At 43.2% G+C, this 20,220-nt stretch overlaps 1 protein-coding gene across 4 annotated transcripts in view; it reads left to right on the top strand.

The window, feature by feature from the left end:
• Positions 1-20,220, top strand: part of CCDC39 (coiled-coil domain containing 39) — a 187,398-nt gene that overhangs the window by 93,512 nt on the left and 73,666 nt on the right. For 2 of the 4 annotated variants that reach the window (XM_033958862.1, XM_033958861.1), the window contains exons 4-9: positions 1,009-1,167; positions 2,284-2,376; positions 2,982-3,110; positions 5,818-6,009; positions 17,877-17,980; positions 18,735-18,867. In XM_033958862.1, coding sequence (XP_033814753.1) covers positions 1,009-1,167; positions 2,284-2,376; positions 2,982-3,110; positions 5,818-6,009; positions 17,877-17,980; positions 18,735-18,867 — 810 coding nt within the window. The remainder of the gene's footprint in view (positions 1-1,008; positions 1,168-2,283; positions 2,377-2,981; positions 3,111-5,817; positions 6,010-17,876; positions 17,981-18,734; positions 18,868-20,220) is intronic. The other 2 variants (XM_033958863.1, XM_033958864.1) reach the window with 2 other exon arrangements.

Genomic DNA, 20,220 nt, shown 5'->3' with positions numbered 1-20,220 from the left:
CTTTCAGATCATCTTTTTGTTCCAACAAGTCATTCTAATGGCACAAGCCAGCTTCCAGGGCATGTATTTCCAGATGGATCTGCATGTCAATTTTATTGGCGTACATTAGCTGTGACAAGCAGCCGCCAATATCTCTGAGAACACATTCCACTAGAAGTGGGGCTTCTTTGTGGACAGAGGCATGAGCAATTCTGCCCGAGGAGATTTGTAGGGCAGTTACATGGTCCATTCTCCATACCTTTTCAGAGTGGAAATGGCAGCATAAATGGATGCCACATTTGGGTCCTCGGTGCTTGCAGCAGGGTCATCTGTCCCTCCCTATACTCAAGGAACTGCTTTGGCACATCCCATTTGTCAAGACTATAACCTATTTCAATAATCTTTTTTCCAGTTGAATGGGTACAATAATTTTTATGCCCCAACCAGTCAGTTCACAATTCGCCTGCTTACTGCCTCAGACAGTTATGTGTGTCCAGGGCTAGAAATCTTCTTCTGCTAGTCAGATAAAAGAGATAATTTTTATGTTAAAAAAAGATGAGTCTTTAAGATCTCTGTGTTAGTGCTAGTTGTACTCAGAGAGGTGGATTGTTTCATCTGTTTTGTATTAACTTTGTTCACTATATTTGTTACAGAGCAGAACAAAACTGTCTTGGGGATGGTCCCCGTATCCTTCCTTCTTGTTGTGTCTCCTATTAGGGTGATTTTATCATATGCCTTGGTACAAACTGATGAGACAAGGCACAGCTCACTGAGGAAGGAGGCGAAGCTGAAAGATGTAAATGACATCCTTCTGCAAGAAACTCACGATTTGGGGATATTATTCATTTGTCAAGACTACTGTACTGGAAAGAAGATTATCGAGGTAAGAGCCTAATCTACCCTTAGGGGGTTTTCCTCCCAAGAAATTGTCTCATTAGAAATTTGATTTGCTTGAAAGATGAAGCTAATATTTATTGTGTATATGTTAGAAAAGCTGAACAAATTTAATTTTTCTTGTAACAATATTAGAATACTATATTCAAGAGCACTCAAAAACTGGAGGAGTTGAAATTAAGGATGAACTGGGATCAGCAGGCTTTGGAGGCTTGGATTGAAGAATCCGTCCATAAAGATGACGATGCACTTACCATCCTGAAGTACTCCCAAAAAGATGAGAGCCAGATAAAAGTAAGTAGCAAGAGTCTACTATTAGTCCATTTGTTCTAGGGTTAGGTGTCGGCTTTTATTTTTACGAAATGCCTACCGGTTTGCCTTCCCATCCCTAAAGGGCTGTATCTACAAGAGATTCCTTGATAGATCTCTAGCATTCCAAGCAGGCAAATGGAATAAATGCCTAACCACCCTCATCTCTAATTCACCCTCCTACCAAACTTTCAGGAGATCGATCAAAACCTATCTCTTTGATAAATTTCTCTGACTCCCCCCTACCTTGTATCCCTGCCTTGATCTCTGATATGCCTCTGGATTTACCTGACTTCCCCCGACTTGTTAAGTTAATCTGAACGTCCAAGATAAACTGAACGCCAAGTTTAACTGAATGTCTTGTTTGCAACTCTATTATCTTGTACTTATTATTATTATTATTGTACTATTATCTTCACTGTCTTGTATGTAACATCGCTGTTAAATGTACAGTCTCTTCCGTTGTTAACCGCTCTGAACTGCCTTGGTACTGCGGTATACAAAAATAAAGTTATTATTATTATTCCTCTGCTATGCAGACAAACAAGTTTAAAATGAATAAGAAAATGCTAAGTGTCCACCAACCAATGGTACTACTAACCCTGGGCTCTGGAAAAGGAAATCATTGTGGCACTAAACATTCAGCCACAAAGATCATAGAAGAGTTTAAAGATTTTACATGAGAGCCTTGCTAGCCTTCCTAAGCTACCTGCTTTAATAAATTCATGCAATCTCATTTTAACATCACCTGTCTTGGGGAGGACATTTTGAACAAATTCTGTGACTAAAATTAACCTTTTTGTTTATTTTGCAGAAGCTGCTTTGTTTACTGCTCATCTAAAAAAAACTCACATAAGTTTTTGCCAAATGTATACTGGACAGCTTTTATTTTTCATTCCTATTTGTGATGATATGTATTGTTACTATCTTGCTTTTAGTAATTGTGCATTGAAAATTTGACTTAACATGAGTTGCTCTGCACCTATTTATGAGGTAAAATGCTCAGGGTCCCTTTTTTCTGTTCACCATATAATATTTAGGTTGGGTAAAGCTTTTCATTTTGACAACTTTTAAAATATTCTCTGCCTTATTTTTTAACAGGAATTTTCTCTACAAATAGAAAAGCTGACCACAGAAGCTCGCCAGAAACGAAAACAACTTGACAATGCATTCACAGAAACCGTCACAGCTCAGGTATATGAGCTGTCCCAAGGTTATTTGATGCCATAGATGAACTTTCAGCTGTGTGGTCCTTCTTGCCCACGAGGTGGCTTAAGGCTGTACCCATAGTCAGCATCTTCCCTCCCCCTCCTTTCCCTCCTTCCTCAGTGGCCAGTATTTCCCTTCATCCTCTCAAGTCCTGCCCTTGCTTGTTACCATCACAGCTGCCCCGGCTAAGACCTGGGGTCTTGAGCACAAGTCTAAATTCAAGCACTGCTGTGTCCTGCTTTCTCCCTCTCCCCATGCTAAATGTCCTGTTGTGAGGCCGAACAGGATGCTGTAGTGCTTGAATATGGATCATGTTTAAAGGCCCTATATAGTGCTGTGTCCCATTAGCATTTTGGAATCAGGACAAGGTGGGGTAGTGGCAGGATGCTTGACAAGGGAAAGGGAAGAAGGGGAAGATATGATGCTATTGTCATGGCATGCCAAAGTCACTTCCCCCCCCCCAATAAAAAATACAAGTTTTGCTGCCATAGGCAGACTCCCTGGATATATGCCCCACTGAGCAAAATTATTTGTAGTTTCCCGGTGTAACACTGGAAACATAAAATGGAACTGCTGGCTTTTCTTTACAGATTGAGTTAGATAAGGCAGCAGAGGACTTTCGAAGAGTTCATCGGGAAAGACAGGAGCTGCTTGACCAATGGGAAAGTATGATCGAACAGATGCAAAGGAGGGACCAAGACATTGATCACTGTGCTCTGGTGAAGAGTGTTTTGCATTTTCTGGTCTATATGAAAGTACAATAGTTCTCATTTTCTATTTCAGGTTCTAAAATGAGAAACCAAGGTGGCAAGGGAGCCCCCTCTGGTGATACAGACAGGTCGTGACCTGTTTGGGCCGCCGCGGGAGCGGACTGCTGGGCGGGATGGACCTGTGGTCTGACCCGGCAGAGGCACTGCTTATGTTCTTATGTTCTTATGTTCAAAGCCGTAATAGAGGTTTCTACTGTGCGCTGGTGAGGTAAATACTCCAGCGTTCATAGGATTTCTATGAGCATCGGAGCATTTATCTCTCCAGCCCATGTTAGAAATCTCTACTGCAGCTTTGTAAAAGCCAGCGAGAGTAAGGTGTTACTTATTAAGCATTAGTTTAAATCTTTTTATTAACAACAAATTCAAGAATATAAAGGCGGCAGCCAGCCGTTGTGAATCAAAACATCCATATCTCAATGAGAATGATTTAAAAAAAAAAAAAATTACGTCCTCTAGACCAGTGGTTCCCAACCCTGTCCTGGAGGAACACCAGGCCAATTGGGTTTTCAGGCTAGCCCTAATGAATATGCATGAAGCAAATTTGCATGCCTATCACTTCCATCATATGCAAATCTCTCTCATGCATATTCATTAGGGCTAGCCTGAAAACCCGATTGGCCTGGTGTTCCTCCAGGACAGGGTTGGGAATCACTGCTCTAGACCAGTGTTCTTCAACCTTTTTACACCTATGGACTGGCGGAAATAAAATAATTATTTTGTGGACCAGCAACCTGCTAAGACTTATATTAAAACCCCGTCTCTGCGAGCTCGGTTCCCGCAAACCATCTGATCCCATCCACACAAACCTCAGTTATGAATTTATCTTGAATGTATTTTATTAAAGTCTAAAAAGAAACAATATTCTGTACAATTGTCATTTTATAAATACAAATAATACAGCGCAAGGATCAACAAAACCCCTGTCTCCCCTCTCCTTCACATATATTCCCTCTACTATCAAGAAAACTGAATAAGCCAAATTATTACAGAATGCTACACAGAATTATCATGCTAACAGAATACCTCAGTCACACATGACAAGACTAGTGTTAGAGGAGTGCAACTAGGGCAACTGCCCCCTGGTCAGAGAGCTGGAAGCTAAAGAAATACTGCCTGGGCTTTGCAGTCCCCAGTTATGTCTAAAACCAGCTCTAGCAGGATACATATTTCAAATCTGATATATGCTAATCATAAAATATAAATAAATTTTTTTTTCTCTGGTTTCTGCTTTCATCTTCTTTTCACTCTTCCTTCCAGCATCTTCCTTCTCTGTCTCTTCAATCCAGCATCTGTCCCTTCCATCTAGTCTGCCATTTCCCCCTTCCATATGGTATTTGCCTTCTTTCTATGCCCCTCTCCCCTTTCCATCCAGCCTGCATCCCCTCTCTCCTTTTTACATGATTCATTCCAGCTTCACTGCTCTCTTAATTTTTATCTCTCCTACACCAGATCTGGCATCTTTGTCCCTCTTTCCTTATTTCTCTGCTGACCCCCTTTCCAGCATTAATCTCTCTACTTTCTCATTCCTGTCTCTCCCCTGTCCCTCATCTGATCTCTCCATTCCACCCTTAACCCTTCCCCTCCTCTAATCTCCCTGCCAGCTTTTCGCTTCCTTTATTCTTTTTCCCTTCCCTCCTCCCCCTATCCAACAGTAACTCTCTTCCCTTCCCTTTCCCTCTTCCTCTCCCAGCAGCATTTCTCCTTCTCCCTCCCTCCAGGTCCAGTAGCAGCTCTCCCTTTATCTAGCAGCTTCCCAGCCTCCAACAGTGGCTTCCTCCCTTTCACTCTGCTCCCCTCCCAGCAGCTCTAAGTACTTGCCTGCAGCAACAATTCACTTAGGCAGCCTTGGGTCCTTTGATGGGTCACGCCACCTCTGAGGAAAGAGGAAGTTGCATCATCCGAGGCGGGCCGTGACTCAGCAAAAGCCCCAAGGCTGCTTAAGTGAATCACTGCGCTGGCAAGTACCAAGAGCTTCTGGGAGGGGAGAATGGTTGAAGAACACTGCTCTAGACAGCCAGTGACTTTTTAAACATTAAATTTAAAATTGCTTTTATAAATTATATAAAAATAGATCATGTTGAAATGTAATTGTTTCAGTACTCAGCATTACATTTCTCAGTTGTAATGCACGAGGGGCCGCAAAAGTTCTCAGCCCAACCAACAAAGTTGGGATAATCTCCATCGAGAGCTATATACTTAGTCCAGTGATTTTCCACTTTTTTGTTCCATCAGAAAAATATGGAACGAAAAAAGTGGAAAATTCCTGGACTAAGTGTATAGCCCTCGATGGATACTGCCCCAACTTTGTTGGTTGGGCTGAGAACTCTTTAGTGTCCCCTTGTAGCTTCCTGTCTAGGAATTCTGAAGTCAATCCATCTGTGCAATCTAATTAATTCTGGGTTATCCAGGTTGTACAATATTACTTGTCCTGTCTTAGAAAGTACAGTAACTGCTTTAGTCTTTCTATGGAATCTGAACAATCTCAGCACTGATGAGCAAAAGTAGACCCTGATGAGCAAAAGTAGACCCTGACTTCTGATTGCTGCACAGCAATGCTGCTGGTATCTTTTAAAAAATTAAAAGGCCAGTCCTTAAAGTGTCCAGAAGTCAAGCATAATGAATATTCAGGATTCTTAAATATTTTTTATTCTGCTAGTTACTAGCACATCTAAAACAGGAGCAACGAGAAAAGGAGGCCATGGCTAAGGAGAGGCTCCAGTTTTTGAATGGTGAGATTGATAATAATAAGGAGTATGAGAAGAAAATTGCCAGCTTTGAGAGGCAAACTATTAAGATTAAACAGGACTACACTTCTCAAGAAAATATTCGTATTCAGCTTCAGGATGAGGTAATACACTTAATGATACATGATTATTTATACCATGAAAAACAACTTATTGAAATAGAGGCCAGAAAGCAATACTAAAAACATCAATGTTTTACTCGGGTGCAAATTCTGTGCAAACATTGTATAGCTCCCCTGTTGCAAAATTATATATTAATAATAATTTTTCAGAACTCATTAATTTGCAGAGGGGGGTTAGACAAGGTTGTCCCCTATCTCCTTTGCTTTTTGATATTGTTTTGGAACCCTTATTATTAGCTATTCAGCAAGTAAAGGAGATACAGGGTATTCCTTATTTAGACCAGGAATACAAAGTCTCTGCATTTGCAGATGATATTTTGCTTCATTTGAGAAATCCAGAAACAACCATTCCATGCTTACTTGATTTGATTGAGAAATTTGGAAAATTTTCAGGATATAAGATAAATTGGAGTAAATCTGAAGTACTTCCACTAAACGTGTATTGTACAAAAGGCTTGTTTGATTAATTTTCTTTTGTATGGAAGGAAGATGGGTATTTGGATAAAAAATACCCTGGAAGACACAATGAAAGAGAATGAAAAATTTTTATTGTAGAAGGTAACAGAAATGTGCGAGCAATGGAATCCATTACATCTGTCTTGGTGGGGGAGAGTTCAAACTATTAAAATGATGATATTGCCTGTGGTATGTTATCAGATGGGAATGTTACCAGTTTTTTTTAAGGGGTCCTTTTATAAAAAGTTAAACAGTATTCTTACAAAATTTGTTTGGTTGGGCAAAACTCCTAGAATTGCTTTAGTATCTCTACAAAAATCAGTTGTGGAGGGTGGGGTAAATTTTCCCAATTTCTATAGGTATCATCAAGCCTATATTTTGCGACAGGATATATATTGGGTCCTCCCAGAGCTCATTGATAATACTCCAGATTGGTTGTGGTTGGAGTGGCTACTCATGTTCCCTTTGAGATTATGTCATGTTCTTAATATTAAAATGCCTAGATTATATAAAGAAAACAGAATATTTATGGATACATGGAAAACTCTGATATGTTAGTAATTTAATGCCTATTCCAATCTATAAATCAACAAATCAAACTTTATCCCAGGACAAGCAGGCAGCATATTCTTGACTGATGGGTGACGGCACTGACGGAGCCCCAGTACGGACAATTTTAGAGTGATTGCACTCTAAGAACTTGGAAAGTTCTAGTAGGCCGCACCGCGCACGGGCGAGTGCCTTCCTGCCCGACAGAGGCGCGCGGTCCCCAGTTTCTTAGTTTCCGCGGAGCTAAGAAGACGCACTTTCAACGGCTGTTGAACACTTTTTTCCTCATTCGCCTTTCCGCTCGCGTAAACCTCTACGGAAATTGTATTTCCCTTTTTCTTTTATTATTTTCCTTCTTAAAAAAAAAAAAGAATTTCTTTTTCCTTTCTTTTTTCGGTTTTGCCCCGGCGGGGCCTGCTGCCACCATCGAGGCCTCGGCCTTCGATTTGGCAGAAGCCGTTTTTACGTTCATGCCCCCCCAACCCGGGTTTAAGAAGTGCCAGCGGTGCGCACGGCCCATTTCTCTCACCGACCCGCATAACTGGTGCTTACAGTGCCTGGGTCCTGACCATCGGGCGTCCACCTGCACCCGCTGTGCCACTTTAAAAAAGAGAACCTTAAAAAACCGTCAGATCCAGCAGCGGTTATTGTTTGGTACCGATATGTCGGATTCTGCGGCACCGGCCCCGACATCAGCCCCGTCGCAGTCGGCACCTACCTCGTCGACACCGCGTGACACCGCGCCGGCGTCGCATCCTCCAGGTAAGCCGGCTAAGAAGCCTTCCCCGCTGGAGCGTCCTCCGGTCTCAGTTGCAGCGAGCCCAGTCCTGCCGACCTCGAGGCGCCCGCGGAAGCGCTCCGCACCGATTGAGGTGAGCCCCTCGACCTCGGGTTCCTCCTCTTCGGAGTGTCGAGTGGCACCGAAGGTACCGCAGAAGAAAAAAGCGGTACCGGTGCCTTCGCTGGACGAGCGAATTGCCGCCGTCCTGCAGGTGCAGCTCAAGGAGCAATTGCAGCAGCTCCTTCCTGCTCTTTTGAAACCGAGCCTTCCAGTCCCGGTCCGGTCTGAGCCACCAGTACCAACAGTGGAGCAGCCTCTTTTATCTGCATCCACTCTGTCGGTACCGGTACATTCTGCTTCATCGGTATCCATGCCGATCTTAGCGCCGGAACCGAGGTCCTTACACCAGGCTGTGCAAACTTCAGCATCGACACAGCCTATAATATCTCCCGGTACCGCTTCTCTAAGGTCGGGTAAGTCGACATGCAAGACTCGACACCTGGACCCTTCCACACCGGAGTCCCGAGATCGCAGCTTCCAAGTGAGGGACCCTGATCTGTGGGGTGACTCCGAAGAGCCTCTTCTCTCTGAGGGGGAATGTTCATTGGCTGACGAGGATCCTTCTGTTTTAGATCCGTCCTCTAAGCCTGATGCAACCTCTTTCACCTCATTTCTGAAAGAGATGTGTGACTCTCTCTCTCTATTCCCTTGGAGGCTGAGTCCAAAAAATCCAAGGCGTTTCTTGATGCACTGGATTTTGACCAGCCTCCAAGGGAATTTTTGAAATTGCCTCTCCATGATATATTAAGAGAGACTTTTTACAAAAATCTGGAGACGCCTTTAACCATCCCAGGAGCCCCTCGCAAACTGGACTCCTTATACAAGGTCATCCCCATTCCTGGCTTTGACAAACCACAACTCCCTCATGAGTCTCTCTTGGTGGAATCCACTTTAAAGAAATCCATGGGAGCTAGTGTGTATGCCTCGGTCCCTCCTGGCAGAGAAGGTAAGGCCATGGATAAATTTGGCAAAAGGTTGTATCAGAATGCGATGCTAGCTAATAGATCAGGGAATTATGCTTTTCATTTCTCATTCTATCTAAAGCATTTCATTCAAAATCTGACTGCTTTTGAAAAGTACCTCCCTGACCGCAAAAGATCTGCCTTTCGCCAAACTTCTTCATCACTTTTACAACTTCGTAAATTCATGATCTATGACACATTTGAGCTGACCTCTCGAGCCACGGCCATGTCGGTGGCCATGCGTCGTCTGGCATGGCTCAGGGTTTCAGAACTTGATGTCAACCATCAAGATCGACTGGCTAATGCGCCTTGCCTAGGTGATGAGCTCTTTGGAGAATCCATGGACTCCACTACCCAAAAGCTCTCAGCTCATGAGACTAGGTGGGATACTCTCCTCAAAACAAAAAAGAAGACCCCACCTACCAGGCCTTTTCGGCAGCAATCGGCCTACCAACGCCGATTTGTGGCTCGTCCTTTGCCACCGGCCCCTCAACAGCCTAGGCGTCAGCGACAACAACAGAGGCAAAACCCTAGACCAGCACAACAACAACAACAGGTGAAGCCTCCTCCTCCACAAAAGTCTTCCCAACCCTTTTGACTTGGTTCTCCAGGACATAGCCAGTATTGTACCATCTGCTCATCTTCCACAACCCATAGGAGGACGCCTTGCTCATTACATAAGCCGTTGGGAAATCATCACCTCGGATCAGTGGGTCCTCAACATCATCCGCCACGGCTACTCTCTCAACTTTCAGACTCTTCCTACCCAAAGTCTGCCAAGAGAGTCTGCTTTGAACACTCCTCAGTCTTCCCTTCTTCTTCAAGAGGTTCAATCCCTCCTCCTTCTGAACGCCATAGAGGAGGTTCCTCCAGTTCAAAAGGGATTCTACTCCCGTTATTTTCTGGTCCCCAAAAAAACAGGAGATCTCAGACCCATCCTAGATCTTCGCGATCTCAACAAATGCTTGGTCAAAGATAAATTCAGGATGCTTTCTCTGGCCACTCTTTACCCTCTTCTCAATCAAGGCAACTGGCTATGTTCCCTCTATCTCAAAGAGGCATATACTCACATCCCGATCAATCTGGCCTCCAGACAGTACCTCCGCTTCATGATCAATCATTGTCATTACCAATACAAGGTGCTGCCCTTCGGTCTTGCCTCCTCTCCAAGAGTGTTCACCAAATGTCTGATTGTGGTGGCTGCCTACCTACGCTCTCACCACCTTCAAGTCTTTCCTTACCTGGACGATTGGTTAATCAAGACCAATTCATCTCAGACAGTACTTTTGGCCACCAACCAAACCATCCTGTTTCTTCAGCTTCTGGAATTCGAGATCAATCTACCCAAATCTCATGTCATCCCCACTCAGAGACTTCAATTCATTGGGGCGGTGCTGGATACAGTCCTCATGAGAGCGTTCCTGCCGTCCAACCGTCTCCAAACTCTTCAATCTCTATGTCAGCAGGTGCTTCCACAACGTTCTATCTCGGCCAAACAAATGATGATACTCTTGGGTCACATGGCCTCCACAGTTCATGTCACACCCTTCGCACGTCTTCACCTGCGCACTCCTCAGTGGACCCTAGCTACACAGTGGTCCCAAGCGACGGATCCTTGCTCTCGACACATATCTGTGACATCATCTCTTCGTCAATCTCTACAATGGTGGTTGATATCCTCAAATCTCTCCAGAGGTCTTCTGTTCCATCTACCTCCTCATCAACTTGTCATCACCTCCGACGCCTCCCCTTATGCCTGGGGAGCTCATTTGAACGAATTCCAAACTCAGGGTCTTTGGACAGCCCAGGAAATGAAGCATCACATCAATTTCCTGGAACTCAAAGCGATGTTTTATGCCCTCAAGGCCTTCCAACATTTTCTCTTTCCTCAGGTCCTCCTGCTCTGCACAGACAATCAAGTAGCAATGTACTACATCAATAAACAGGGTGGGACAGGCTCTCGCCTCTTGTGCCAGGAAGCCCAGAAGATTTGGGCTTGGGCCACAAATCACCAACTATTCCTGAAAGCGATCTACATTCAGGGAGCACAGAATTCCTTGGCGGACAAACTCAGCAGAATTCTTCAGCCTCACGAGTGGACTCTCGATCCTGTAACCCTACAGTCCATCTTCGCTCAGTGGGGCACTCCTCAGATAGACCTCTTTGCAGCTCCTCACAATCACCAGCTGCCCCTCTTCTGCTCCAGACTCTACACCCCTCACCGTCTAGCAGCAGATGCATTTCTCCTGGACTGGTCGAATCTGTTCCTGTATGCTTTCCCTCCGCTTCCTCTCATGTTGCGAACCTTGTTCAAGCTCAAGAGGGAACAGGCCACCATGATTCTCATCGCTCCACGGTGGCCCAGGCAACATTGGTTCTCCCTTCTACTTCAACTCAGTTCCAGGGAGCCTATTCTTCTTCCATTGTTTCCTTCTCTGCTTACTCAGCATCAGGAGACCCTTCTGCATCCCAACCTCCAGTCTCTGCACCTGACAGCTTGGTATCTCTCGGGCTGACTTCGAATGATACTCTTTTGTCACAGCCCGTTCATTCTATTTTGGATGCCTCCAGGAAGCCTGCCACTCTTCAATGTTATCATCAGAAGTGGACACAAAAAGGATATATGGATAAATTCAAAAAAATTTGGGGACCATTAACAAAATATTGTAATAATTAAATTTCATTTTCCCATAATAAGAAAATAGTTAAAGAAGAAAGGGAGGGAGGGGATATGCTACATGCACTGGTGGCGGATCCACCTTTTACAGTCTTTCATCATGACAAGGTGGTTCTGCGTACACATCCAAAGTTTCTCCCTAAGGTTGTCTCTGAATTCCATCTCAACCAATCCATTGTTCTGCCTGTCTTCTTTCCAAAACCTCACTCTCATTCTGGAGAACAGGCTCTGCATACTTTGGACTGTAAGCGGGCTTTAGCTTACTATTTAGAGCGTACTAAACCCCACAGATCATTCCCTCAACTCTTTCTGTCCTTTGATCCGAATAAATTGGGACGTCCTGTTACGAAACGTACGTTTTCAAATTGGCTTGCAGCGTGCATTTCATTTTGTTATGCTCAGTCCGGACTGACACTGGAAGGTTCTGTCACGGCCCATAGAGTTCGAGCTATGGCAGCATCTGTGGCTTTCCTCCGTTCCACTCCTATTGAGGAAATCTGCAAAGCTGCTACTTGGTCCTCAGTTCATACTTTTACATCTCACTATTGTCTGGATGCATTCTCCAGACGGGATGGACACTTCGGCCAATCTGTTTTGCAAAATTTGTTTTCCTAATGGCCAACCTTCCCTCCATCCCTCTTTTTGTTAGCTTGGAGGTCACCCATCAGTCAAGAATATGCTGCCTGCTTGTCCTGGGATAAAGCACAGTTACTTACCGTAACAGGTGTTATCCAGGGACAGCAGGCAGATATTCTTGCGTCCCACCCACCTCCCCGGGTTGGCTTCTTAGCTGGCTTATCCTAACTGGGGACCACGCGCCTCTGTCGGGCGGGAAGGCACTCGCGCGTGCGCGGTGCGGCCTACTAGAACTTTCCAAGTTCTTAGAGTGCAATCACTCTAAAATTGTCCGTACCGGGGCTCCATCGGTGCCGTCACCCATCAGTCAAGAATATCTGCCTGCTGTCCCTGGATAACACCTGTTACGGTAAGTAACTGTGCTATATGGTTAAACTCCAAGATTCAAATTAGCAGATTTAAGGTCATCTGGAAGCATTGGATGATTGCAGGTATACAAATTTTGGGCGATGTTATTTCAAATGGTAAACTGCTTGACTTTTCACAGTTGCAACATAAATATGTCTTAATAAATCAAAAAGCTTTAGATGGTTGCAACTGAAGCAGGCTATTTAGAAGGGGTTCCCTGAATGGAAAAATCTCAATAATCAGTATAGTCTGGAGTTCTTATGCTTTCAGGTGGACTTCTTGGGTCACCAAGCCGCACAGTGGTATAAATTAATAAACGGATTTATAAATAAAAAAAACCTAAAAATGGACTTAGGGACATCTGGTGCATTGAGATAAAGCATCAAATTACTGTGTCTCAATGGCCACGAATTTGGTCTTGGAGAATGAGATCTACGGTGTCTGCATCTATGAGACAAACTTGGTTTTTTTCTTCTACATAGAGCATTTTGGACCCCAGTTAGATTACAAAAGTTAGATAGCTCTAAGTCAAATAGATGCTGGCATTGTAATCTGGAATCAGGGACTTTAGATCATTTAATATTCTATTGTCCCTGTATCATGGCATTTTGGAAATCAGTTTGGTCTCAAATCAATTGTTTATTAGAAAACCATGTAGCATTATCATATGATACAATAATATTCGGTATGTCAATGAGAACAAAGAGTCAAATTTCATCAAGCAACAATAAACTTTTATTGATTATGACAGGAGTCGCCATACAACATATCACCAATAATTGGAAGATATAGTTAAGTAGACTTAACTATATCTTCTGGTGGAATTTGTTGTGCCACATTTACAAAATGGAAAGAACAATTGCCATACAAAAAGGGAATTATAATAATTTAAAAAAGATTTGGGGGCCATTGACAAGTTATTACAATGATTAGACACCATTTTTCAATGAAAGTACCATTATACATAGGGGGAGGGGGGATGGTATAAAGTTCTATTAAAGGTTTAATCAATAGATAAGAATATAATATTTATATGATATTTTTTGATTAAAATATTTGAGGGAAGGGGGGTGGGGGTATTTACGATGATATTATAAGGAAATTCAAATGATGTATACAAGTTTTAACTGAGATATTATTGTGCACTTGATGTAAGATGGAAAAATGAATAAAGAATTTTGGAAAAAAAAAAGAAAGAAAATATTCGTATTCAGCTTCAGGATGAGGTAATACACTTAATGATACATGATTATTTATACCATGAAAAACAACTTACTAAAATAGAGGCCAGAAAGCAATACTAAAAACATCAATGTTTTACTTGGGTGCAAATTCTGTTCAAAATGTTTGAAAATTCTACATACAGTATTTTAAAATTCTGCAAAATTCTACATTGTATATTTGTAGTGTTTTGCACAGAATTCTTCCATCATAAAGTCTGAAATCCTTTCCTGCCTTTTCCTTTCTCAAAATCCCCTTTCCCATCAAAACTCCTAATTTCCTCTGCCCCCAAAAGTCTTCTCCCCCAGGCCCACACCCCCTCTTCTCATTCTTTCTCTTTTTCCCCAGTTATCAATATTTCTCTCCCTCTTGGCACTTGCTCAGACTTGATCCCCACATAATAGTTGCTGCTCCCCGTGGCACATCTCGTCTTTCTTTGCTCTTCCATCCCTATATCTAGGGTTATCAGATGTCCAGATTTTCCTGGACATGTCCTCCTCTTCGAGGACATGTCCGGGGGGCTGTGGACGGCTTTTCAAAACCCATCACTTTGTCTGGATTTTGAAAAGCTTCCCTCTAAATCATGTCGGGCAGGAGGAAATCCACACATGCGCGGATGCCATGTGATGACTTACCCCTACCTATATCTCACTTGTCTTTGCTCTACCTCCAGTCCCCATTGCGCACTCACTCTGTACTTCCCAGACCCCTAATGCACATTTCACCTGGCTCTGGCCCATTCTTATTCTCAGCCACAGCTGCTTCTTTAGCGTCCCTCCAGACCATCACAGAACGGATGGGTTTACATTCCTCTGCCATCAGGTGGAGACTGAGACACATTGACTTTTGACTGTAGTAAAAATGGGCTGTGCAGTCCCATTTACAATCAGTCTGTTATCAGTCTCCAGCAAGTGGAGGTGGTAAGCCCGTGTAGTCTTTCCTTTGTTTAGTGTAGGGCCTGTTGGATTTGATTAGTGGCCTTCTTGTCCATGTTTGTAGTGCTGGATTGAGCTTGGGGGACCCTTTTGGGGGTCTGTCCAATCTCGGGGGTGCCACACTCGACTGGTCGAGTCCCTCTCCCCATTTCCCCTACCACCACCAATTTTTATTTTGGCTTAGAGGTGGACAAGGCATATAGCTTTGAGAGCCAGTGGGGTCTGCTCACTTGTTAGCTAAAGATGTATTTGGAAAAAAAAAATCAAGAGGCTGTGCTAGTCTGGAAAGAAGCTTTCAATTAGCTTTGATTGCATTTAATTGTTAACTGGCGATTTTCCTTTCACTTTTTTGCAATAGAAACATAGAAAATGACGGCAGAAAAGGGCCACGGCCCATCAAGTCTGTCCACTCTAATGACCCACCCCTCTAATTTCTTCCATGAAGAGATCCCACATGCTGATCCCATTTTTTTTTTTTTTTTAAATCTGGCACGCTGCTGGTCTCAATTACCTGCAGTGGAAGATCATTCCAATGATCAACCACCCTTTCGGTGAAGAAGTACTTCCTGGTGTTGCTATGAAATTTCCCACCCCTGATATTCAACGGATGCCCTCTTGTTGCTGTGGGTCCTTTAAGAAAAAAGATATCTTCTTCTACCTCGATACGGCCTGTGATATATTTGAACGTCTCAATCATGTCTCCCCTCTCTCTACGTTCCTCGAGTGAGTATAGCTGCAACTTACCCAGCCGTTCCTCATACGGGAGATCCTTGAGTCCTGAGACTATCCTGGTGGCCATTCGCTGAACTGACTCCACTCTCAGCACATCTTTTTGATAATGTGGCCTCCAGAATTGTACACAATATTCCAGATGAGGTCTCACCATGGATCTGTACAACGGCATTATAACTTCGGGCTTCGGCTGATGAAACTTCTTCGGATACAACCCATCATTTGTCTAGCCTTGGATGAAGCTTTCTCCACTTGATTGGCAGTCTTCATGTCTTCACTAATGATCACTCCCAAGTCTCGTTCTGCTGCAATCCTTGCTAAGGTCTCACCATTTAGGGTGTAAGTTCTGCATGGATTTCTGCTGCCAAGGTGCATGACCTTACACTTTTTGGCATTGAAACTTAGTTGCCAAGTCGTGGACCAATGTTCCAGTAAGAGTAGGTCCTGCATCATACTGTTAGGCACTGTGCTTTTGCCTACTATGTTGCATAGTATGGCGTCATCGGCAAATAATGTAATTTTACCTCGAAGCCCCTGAGCCAGGTCCCTTACGAAGATGTTAAATAGGATCGGGCCCAAGACCGAGCCCTGCGGCACTCCACTGATCACCTCCGACGTTTCGGAGAGGGTACCGTTCACTACCACCCTCTGAAGTCTACCTCTAAGCCAGTCTTTAACCCATGCAGTTAACGTTTCACCTAATCCCATCGAAATCATCTTGCTCAATAACCTGTGATGTAGGATGCTATCAAAAGCTTTTCTGAAGTCCAAGTACACGACGTCCAGGGACTCCTCCCATATCCAGCTTTTTTGTTACCCAGTCAAAGAAGCTGATTAGATTGGATTGGCAGGACCTTCCCTTTGTAAATCCATGTTGATGGGGATCTCGTAGATTCTCATTGTTCAGGATCGTATCTAATTTGTGTTTGATTAGTGTTTCCAGAAGTTTACTCACTATCGATGTGAGACTCACCAGTCTGTAATTCGCAGCCTCCTTCCTGAATCCCTTTTTGTGGAGAAAAGGTACTAATTGTGTGCACGACGAGCAATGGACGTGGCCGACATGTGCACAAAGTGCTCCAACCGCCATGAAGGGGATTCCTCGTTGGCTTCGGATGCTGGCAAGCAGGGTTCCCCTTCATGCGTGCACCGCTCATCTGCTGCAGGCAGTGGAGAAGTCCGGGGCCGGGCTTCCCCTACCACCCACACAGGTATTTCCCTAGCCTCCGACAGTCAGGGAAATAAGGTTTCCCTAACTGCCGATAGTGCTGGGGACTCCCTTACCACTACAGCAGCTGCTGCCTGCAGTTCTGTTTTAATGGCTGGGTCTGTTCAGGCCTCTTTGCTGCTGCTGCTCTCGGGGGAGATTTTCTCAGTGGGAAGTTCTGCCATTTTGCCTGTGGCCTCAGGTGACCTCCCTCCTGTCTTAAAGAGGCAGGAGCATTTTGTTTCGGTGTTCTTTTGCGAAGAGTACGGTTTTTAATGCAGGATTTTGTGGTCTTGGTTTTTTATTTTGGTGGAGCAGCATTTTGTTCATCTGGCTTAGCTGGCGAGCTGTGGGGACGTTTTGAAGGTTTTTGTTCTAATCAGTATCCAACAGTGTTTCCAATCCCAATCCGGGCAACTACTTTATCTTCTCCATGTGAGAGTAGAGTTGGTGTGTTTAAAGTTCACAGTTCTTTAGCTCTTGGTTTCTACTTGAAATTTGTCAGACTGATTGTAGATGGGACTGCACAGCCCACTTGTACTACTGTACAGCCAAAAGTCAATGTGTCTCAGTCTCCACCTGCTGGCAGAGGAGCATAAACCCATCTGTTCTGTGCCAGTGTAGAGGGACTAAAAGAAAGAAAATTAGCAGGTAAGAACCTAATTGCTCACCCTCTCTCCTCTTCTTGCTGTGAGAGCTCAACAAGGAAGAAAGCGAACCAGTGTACTTCAGGTCACTTCTTTTTCATGTGCTAGCTGAGTTCCAACTGTTTATGTAAACTGTGGAAACCCCATGGTATAGAAGGAGAAAGAGACCCAATGTGTACCAATTAACCACCACTTTTTACTGCATAGGTTTAGTGGAGAGGGGAAAGAGAGAGTGAGCAGAGCTGCTATTTGCTTGTCCCTGCGCTGAATTCTGAAGAACAAGTACAGAATTCTGTGCAAATTCTGTGCTGTGCTATGCAGTTGTGCAGAATTCACCCAAGCAGTAATGTCCATTACAGCTTTCCAGGGACTTTTTGCAAGAAGTGGTTCAAGTGAAGCAGAAAGGCTGATTCTGCATCCCAGGTCATTTCTATGACTGTACTATCTTTACCGAAAAGTAGAAATCAGACGGTATTCCTTTCCTGCTTCTAGCCTGTGTGTTGTATACCAGCTGTTTGTATCCTGAACTATGACTTACTGTATGCATTACCTTTCTGTTTCTCTTTGTTACACTATTAATGTGTTAAAATGCTGTACTTAATTCCAAAAATATTTAATTTATCCTTATGTATCTTTAGCTGGACAGCTTAAAAAAGTCAGTGGACAGAACTGCTTCTCAGGTGGAGGCCACAAGAGCACAAATAACTAATCTGAGGAAAGAAATACAGGAGAAAACCATAAAGTGAGAACTTTATCATTGCAAAAATATCTCAAAAATGTAACATAAATAATCCATTGCTATTTTATCTTCTTTAAGGAACCTTAATTAGAACTGTGGGTACAGGAAACACAGAGTATGACAGAACATAATGTCTTCCTAAATTTCTTTTGCAATGGCCTAGATCAGGAGTAGCAACTTACTGTGATGTCAGCCCAGACTAGCCCCACACAAACCTTGTCTCTTCGGACACAGATGCAACGTAATGATGTGAGCTAGGACCTAACAGAGAGAGGAAAAGTCTTTTATGTTTATTTTATTTACGCTATAGTGCCGGCAGGGGGCTGGGATGAGTGAAGAGGTTACAAAATAAACCTGCCAGGACATTTGAAAAAAACGACCTATTGGGTGGGAAGAGTGAATCAAATCAAATCGAAAAAGCAATTCAATAGGTCAAATCGAATTGAATCGAAAACTTTTCCCTGAATCGGGCAGCACTAGTCACCAGTTGGTTCAGTGGAAGTAAAACAGGGACTGGCTCAGATATCTCTAATGACTTGGAGCTATCTAGTAATCCTATCTGATACATTTAGCTATAAGGCCAAATGAATATAAATGGTTGGGGGGGGAGTGGAGTGGTAGGAAGTAATTTGGCAAAATTATGACCTGGCTTGTAGAAGAAAATTTTACATATTTTTAAAGAAATATTTTTTTAAGTAAAACAAATAAACTTTGCCTTTGTGTCTTGTAACTTTTGGTAAGAACAATTTTTGTTTAGTTTAAATTTAGCTAAAGAACATAACTTTGGTCTTGTGGAAAAATTAAAGTTTGTGACTAATTCAGCTCTCAGTGAAGAAGAGAAATCTATCCGGTTGGAAGAAATGTTAAAGGAGGAACAACAATCAGTGACAGTATGAGATCTTTTGCTTAATTTAATATCTATATATCTATATGGTTTGTTTTTAATGAAATAAATCTTTCTAGTGCCGCATGCTTTAGTGAATAGAGCTGTACCGAATATTCGTATTTGATTCAGCCCCAAATAGTGCCCCGAATAAATGATTCGTATTCGGCCAAATAATGATTTAAATTTGAATATGAATAATCCAAGGCTTTACTGTGCTAAATCCTACTACTTGATCTTTAATTTCATGTTGTTTCTTCTATTATTTGTAATTATTCGTATTTGGCCATATATTTTTCATTATTTGTATTCGGCCAAATAGTAAAATATGCTATTCAGTATAGCTCTAGAAATAGACTGATGTCAAAGCACTGAGCTGAGACATGGAGTTTATTTTTGCATTTGAAGAACTTCTGAGGCAGAAATTAATTTCCCTTCTCTTCAGCTGCAGAGAAAAAAACTGAGTACAGCCCCATTATTTCCTATGGGAAAATCGGGGACGGTCTGAAAAAGTCATTTTGGGTGGTTCTGAGGGTAGTGTTCAGGTCCCCCCACCTCCTAAACCCCTGTTTCTGCATTTTTGGCACAATTTTTTTGGCGACAGCCATCTTGGATTTTTAACAATCATTTTTTTCTCAGTCTTTTTTCTGTCTCAAAACCCCTCTATTTTGTTGAAAATTGAAAGGGATGGACTCCTCAGCATCTGATTTGATGAATTCTTGTGTCAGTTGTGCTTGAATGCTGGCGGAGCATCCACATGTGCTGCAGTATGCGTGAAGAGTATGCAGGAGCGTCAGGTTTCACCCCCTCCAGGTCCTCTAGGATGGGGGAACCATTGTGGGTCCGGGAATTGGGAAAAAAATCTCACCCAGTATCTGAATCTGGCAACAATGTAAAGCGCAAGCACATGGGACCCCTTGAAATTCTCTTCAGGTATCCGTCAGGAGTTTGTTTTGGCTCCTGTGTACAGGTTTTCCTCAGAATTTATCCAGCTAATGTGGAGAGCCTACTTTACGGACCCAGATTGTGCTTTGCAGCTGGCAGCCGTGTCACAGAGTTCCAAAAAAGTGCCTTCTCTGACAGAGATCACTGATTCGGTTCCCAGATTGTTTGAGTTGGCACACTGATACTGTGCCTCTTTTATCTTAAGACACTGCTTCCACCCCGGTTGACAATGATTCAATTTTTGGCTCCATCAAGCAAGATGCCTCAGGGAACCCTGATCTGGGTGATGACCACTCTAAATGCTAGTTGTTTAAGTCAGTGTTAGTCTACCATTTTATTGTGGATGCCATTAAAGAGCTGATGTTGGAAGTTCAGCCTTACATAAGAACAGCCTACTGGATCAGACCAATGGTCC

Source organism: Geotrypetes seraphini, chromosome 9 (assembly GCF_902459505.1).
Source record: "Geotrypetes seraphini chromosome 9, aGeoSer1.1, whole genome shotgun sequence".
NCBI classification, from domain to species: Eukaryota; Metazoa; Chordata; class Amphibia; order Gymnophiona; family Dermophiidae; genus Geotrypetes; species Geotrypetes seraphini.
Note: the sequence above shows the minus strand (reverse complement) of the source record. Positions and strands in the feature narration are given on the sequence as shown.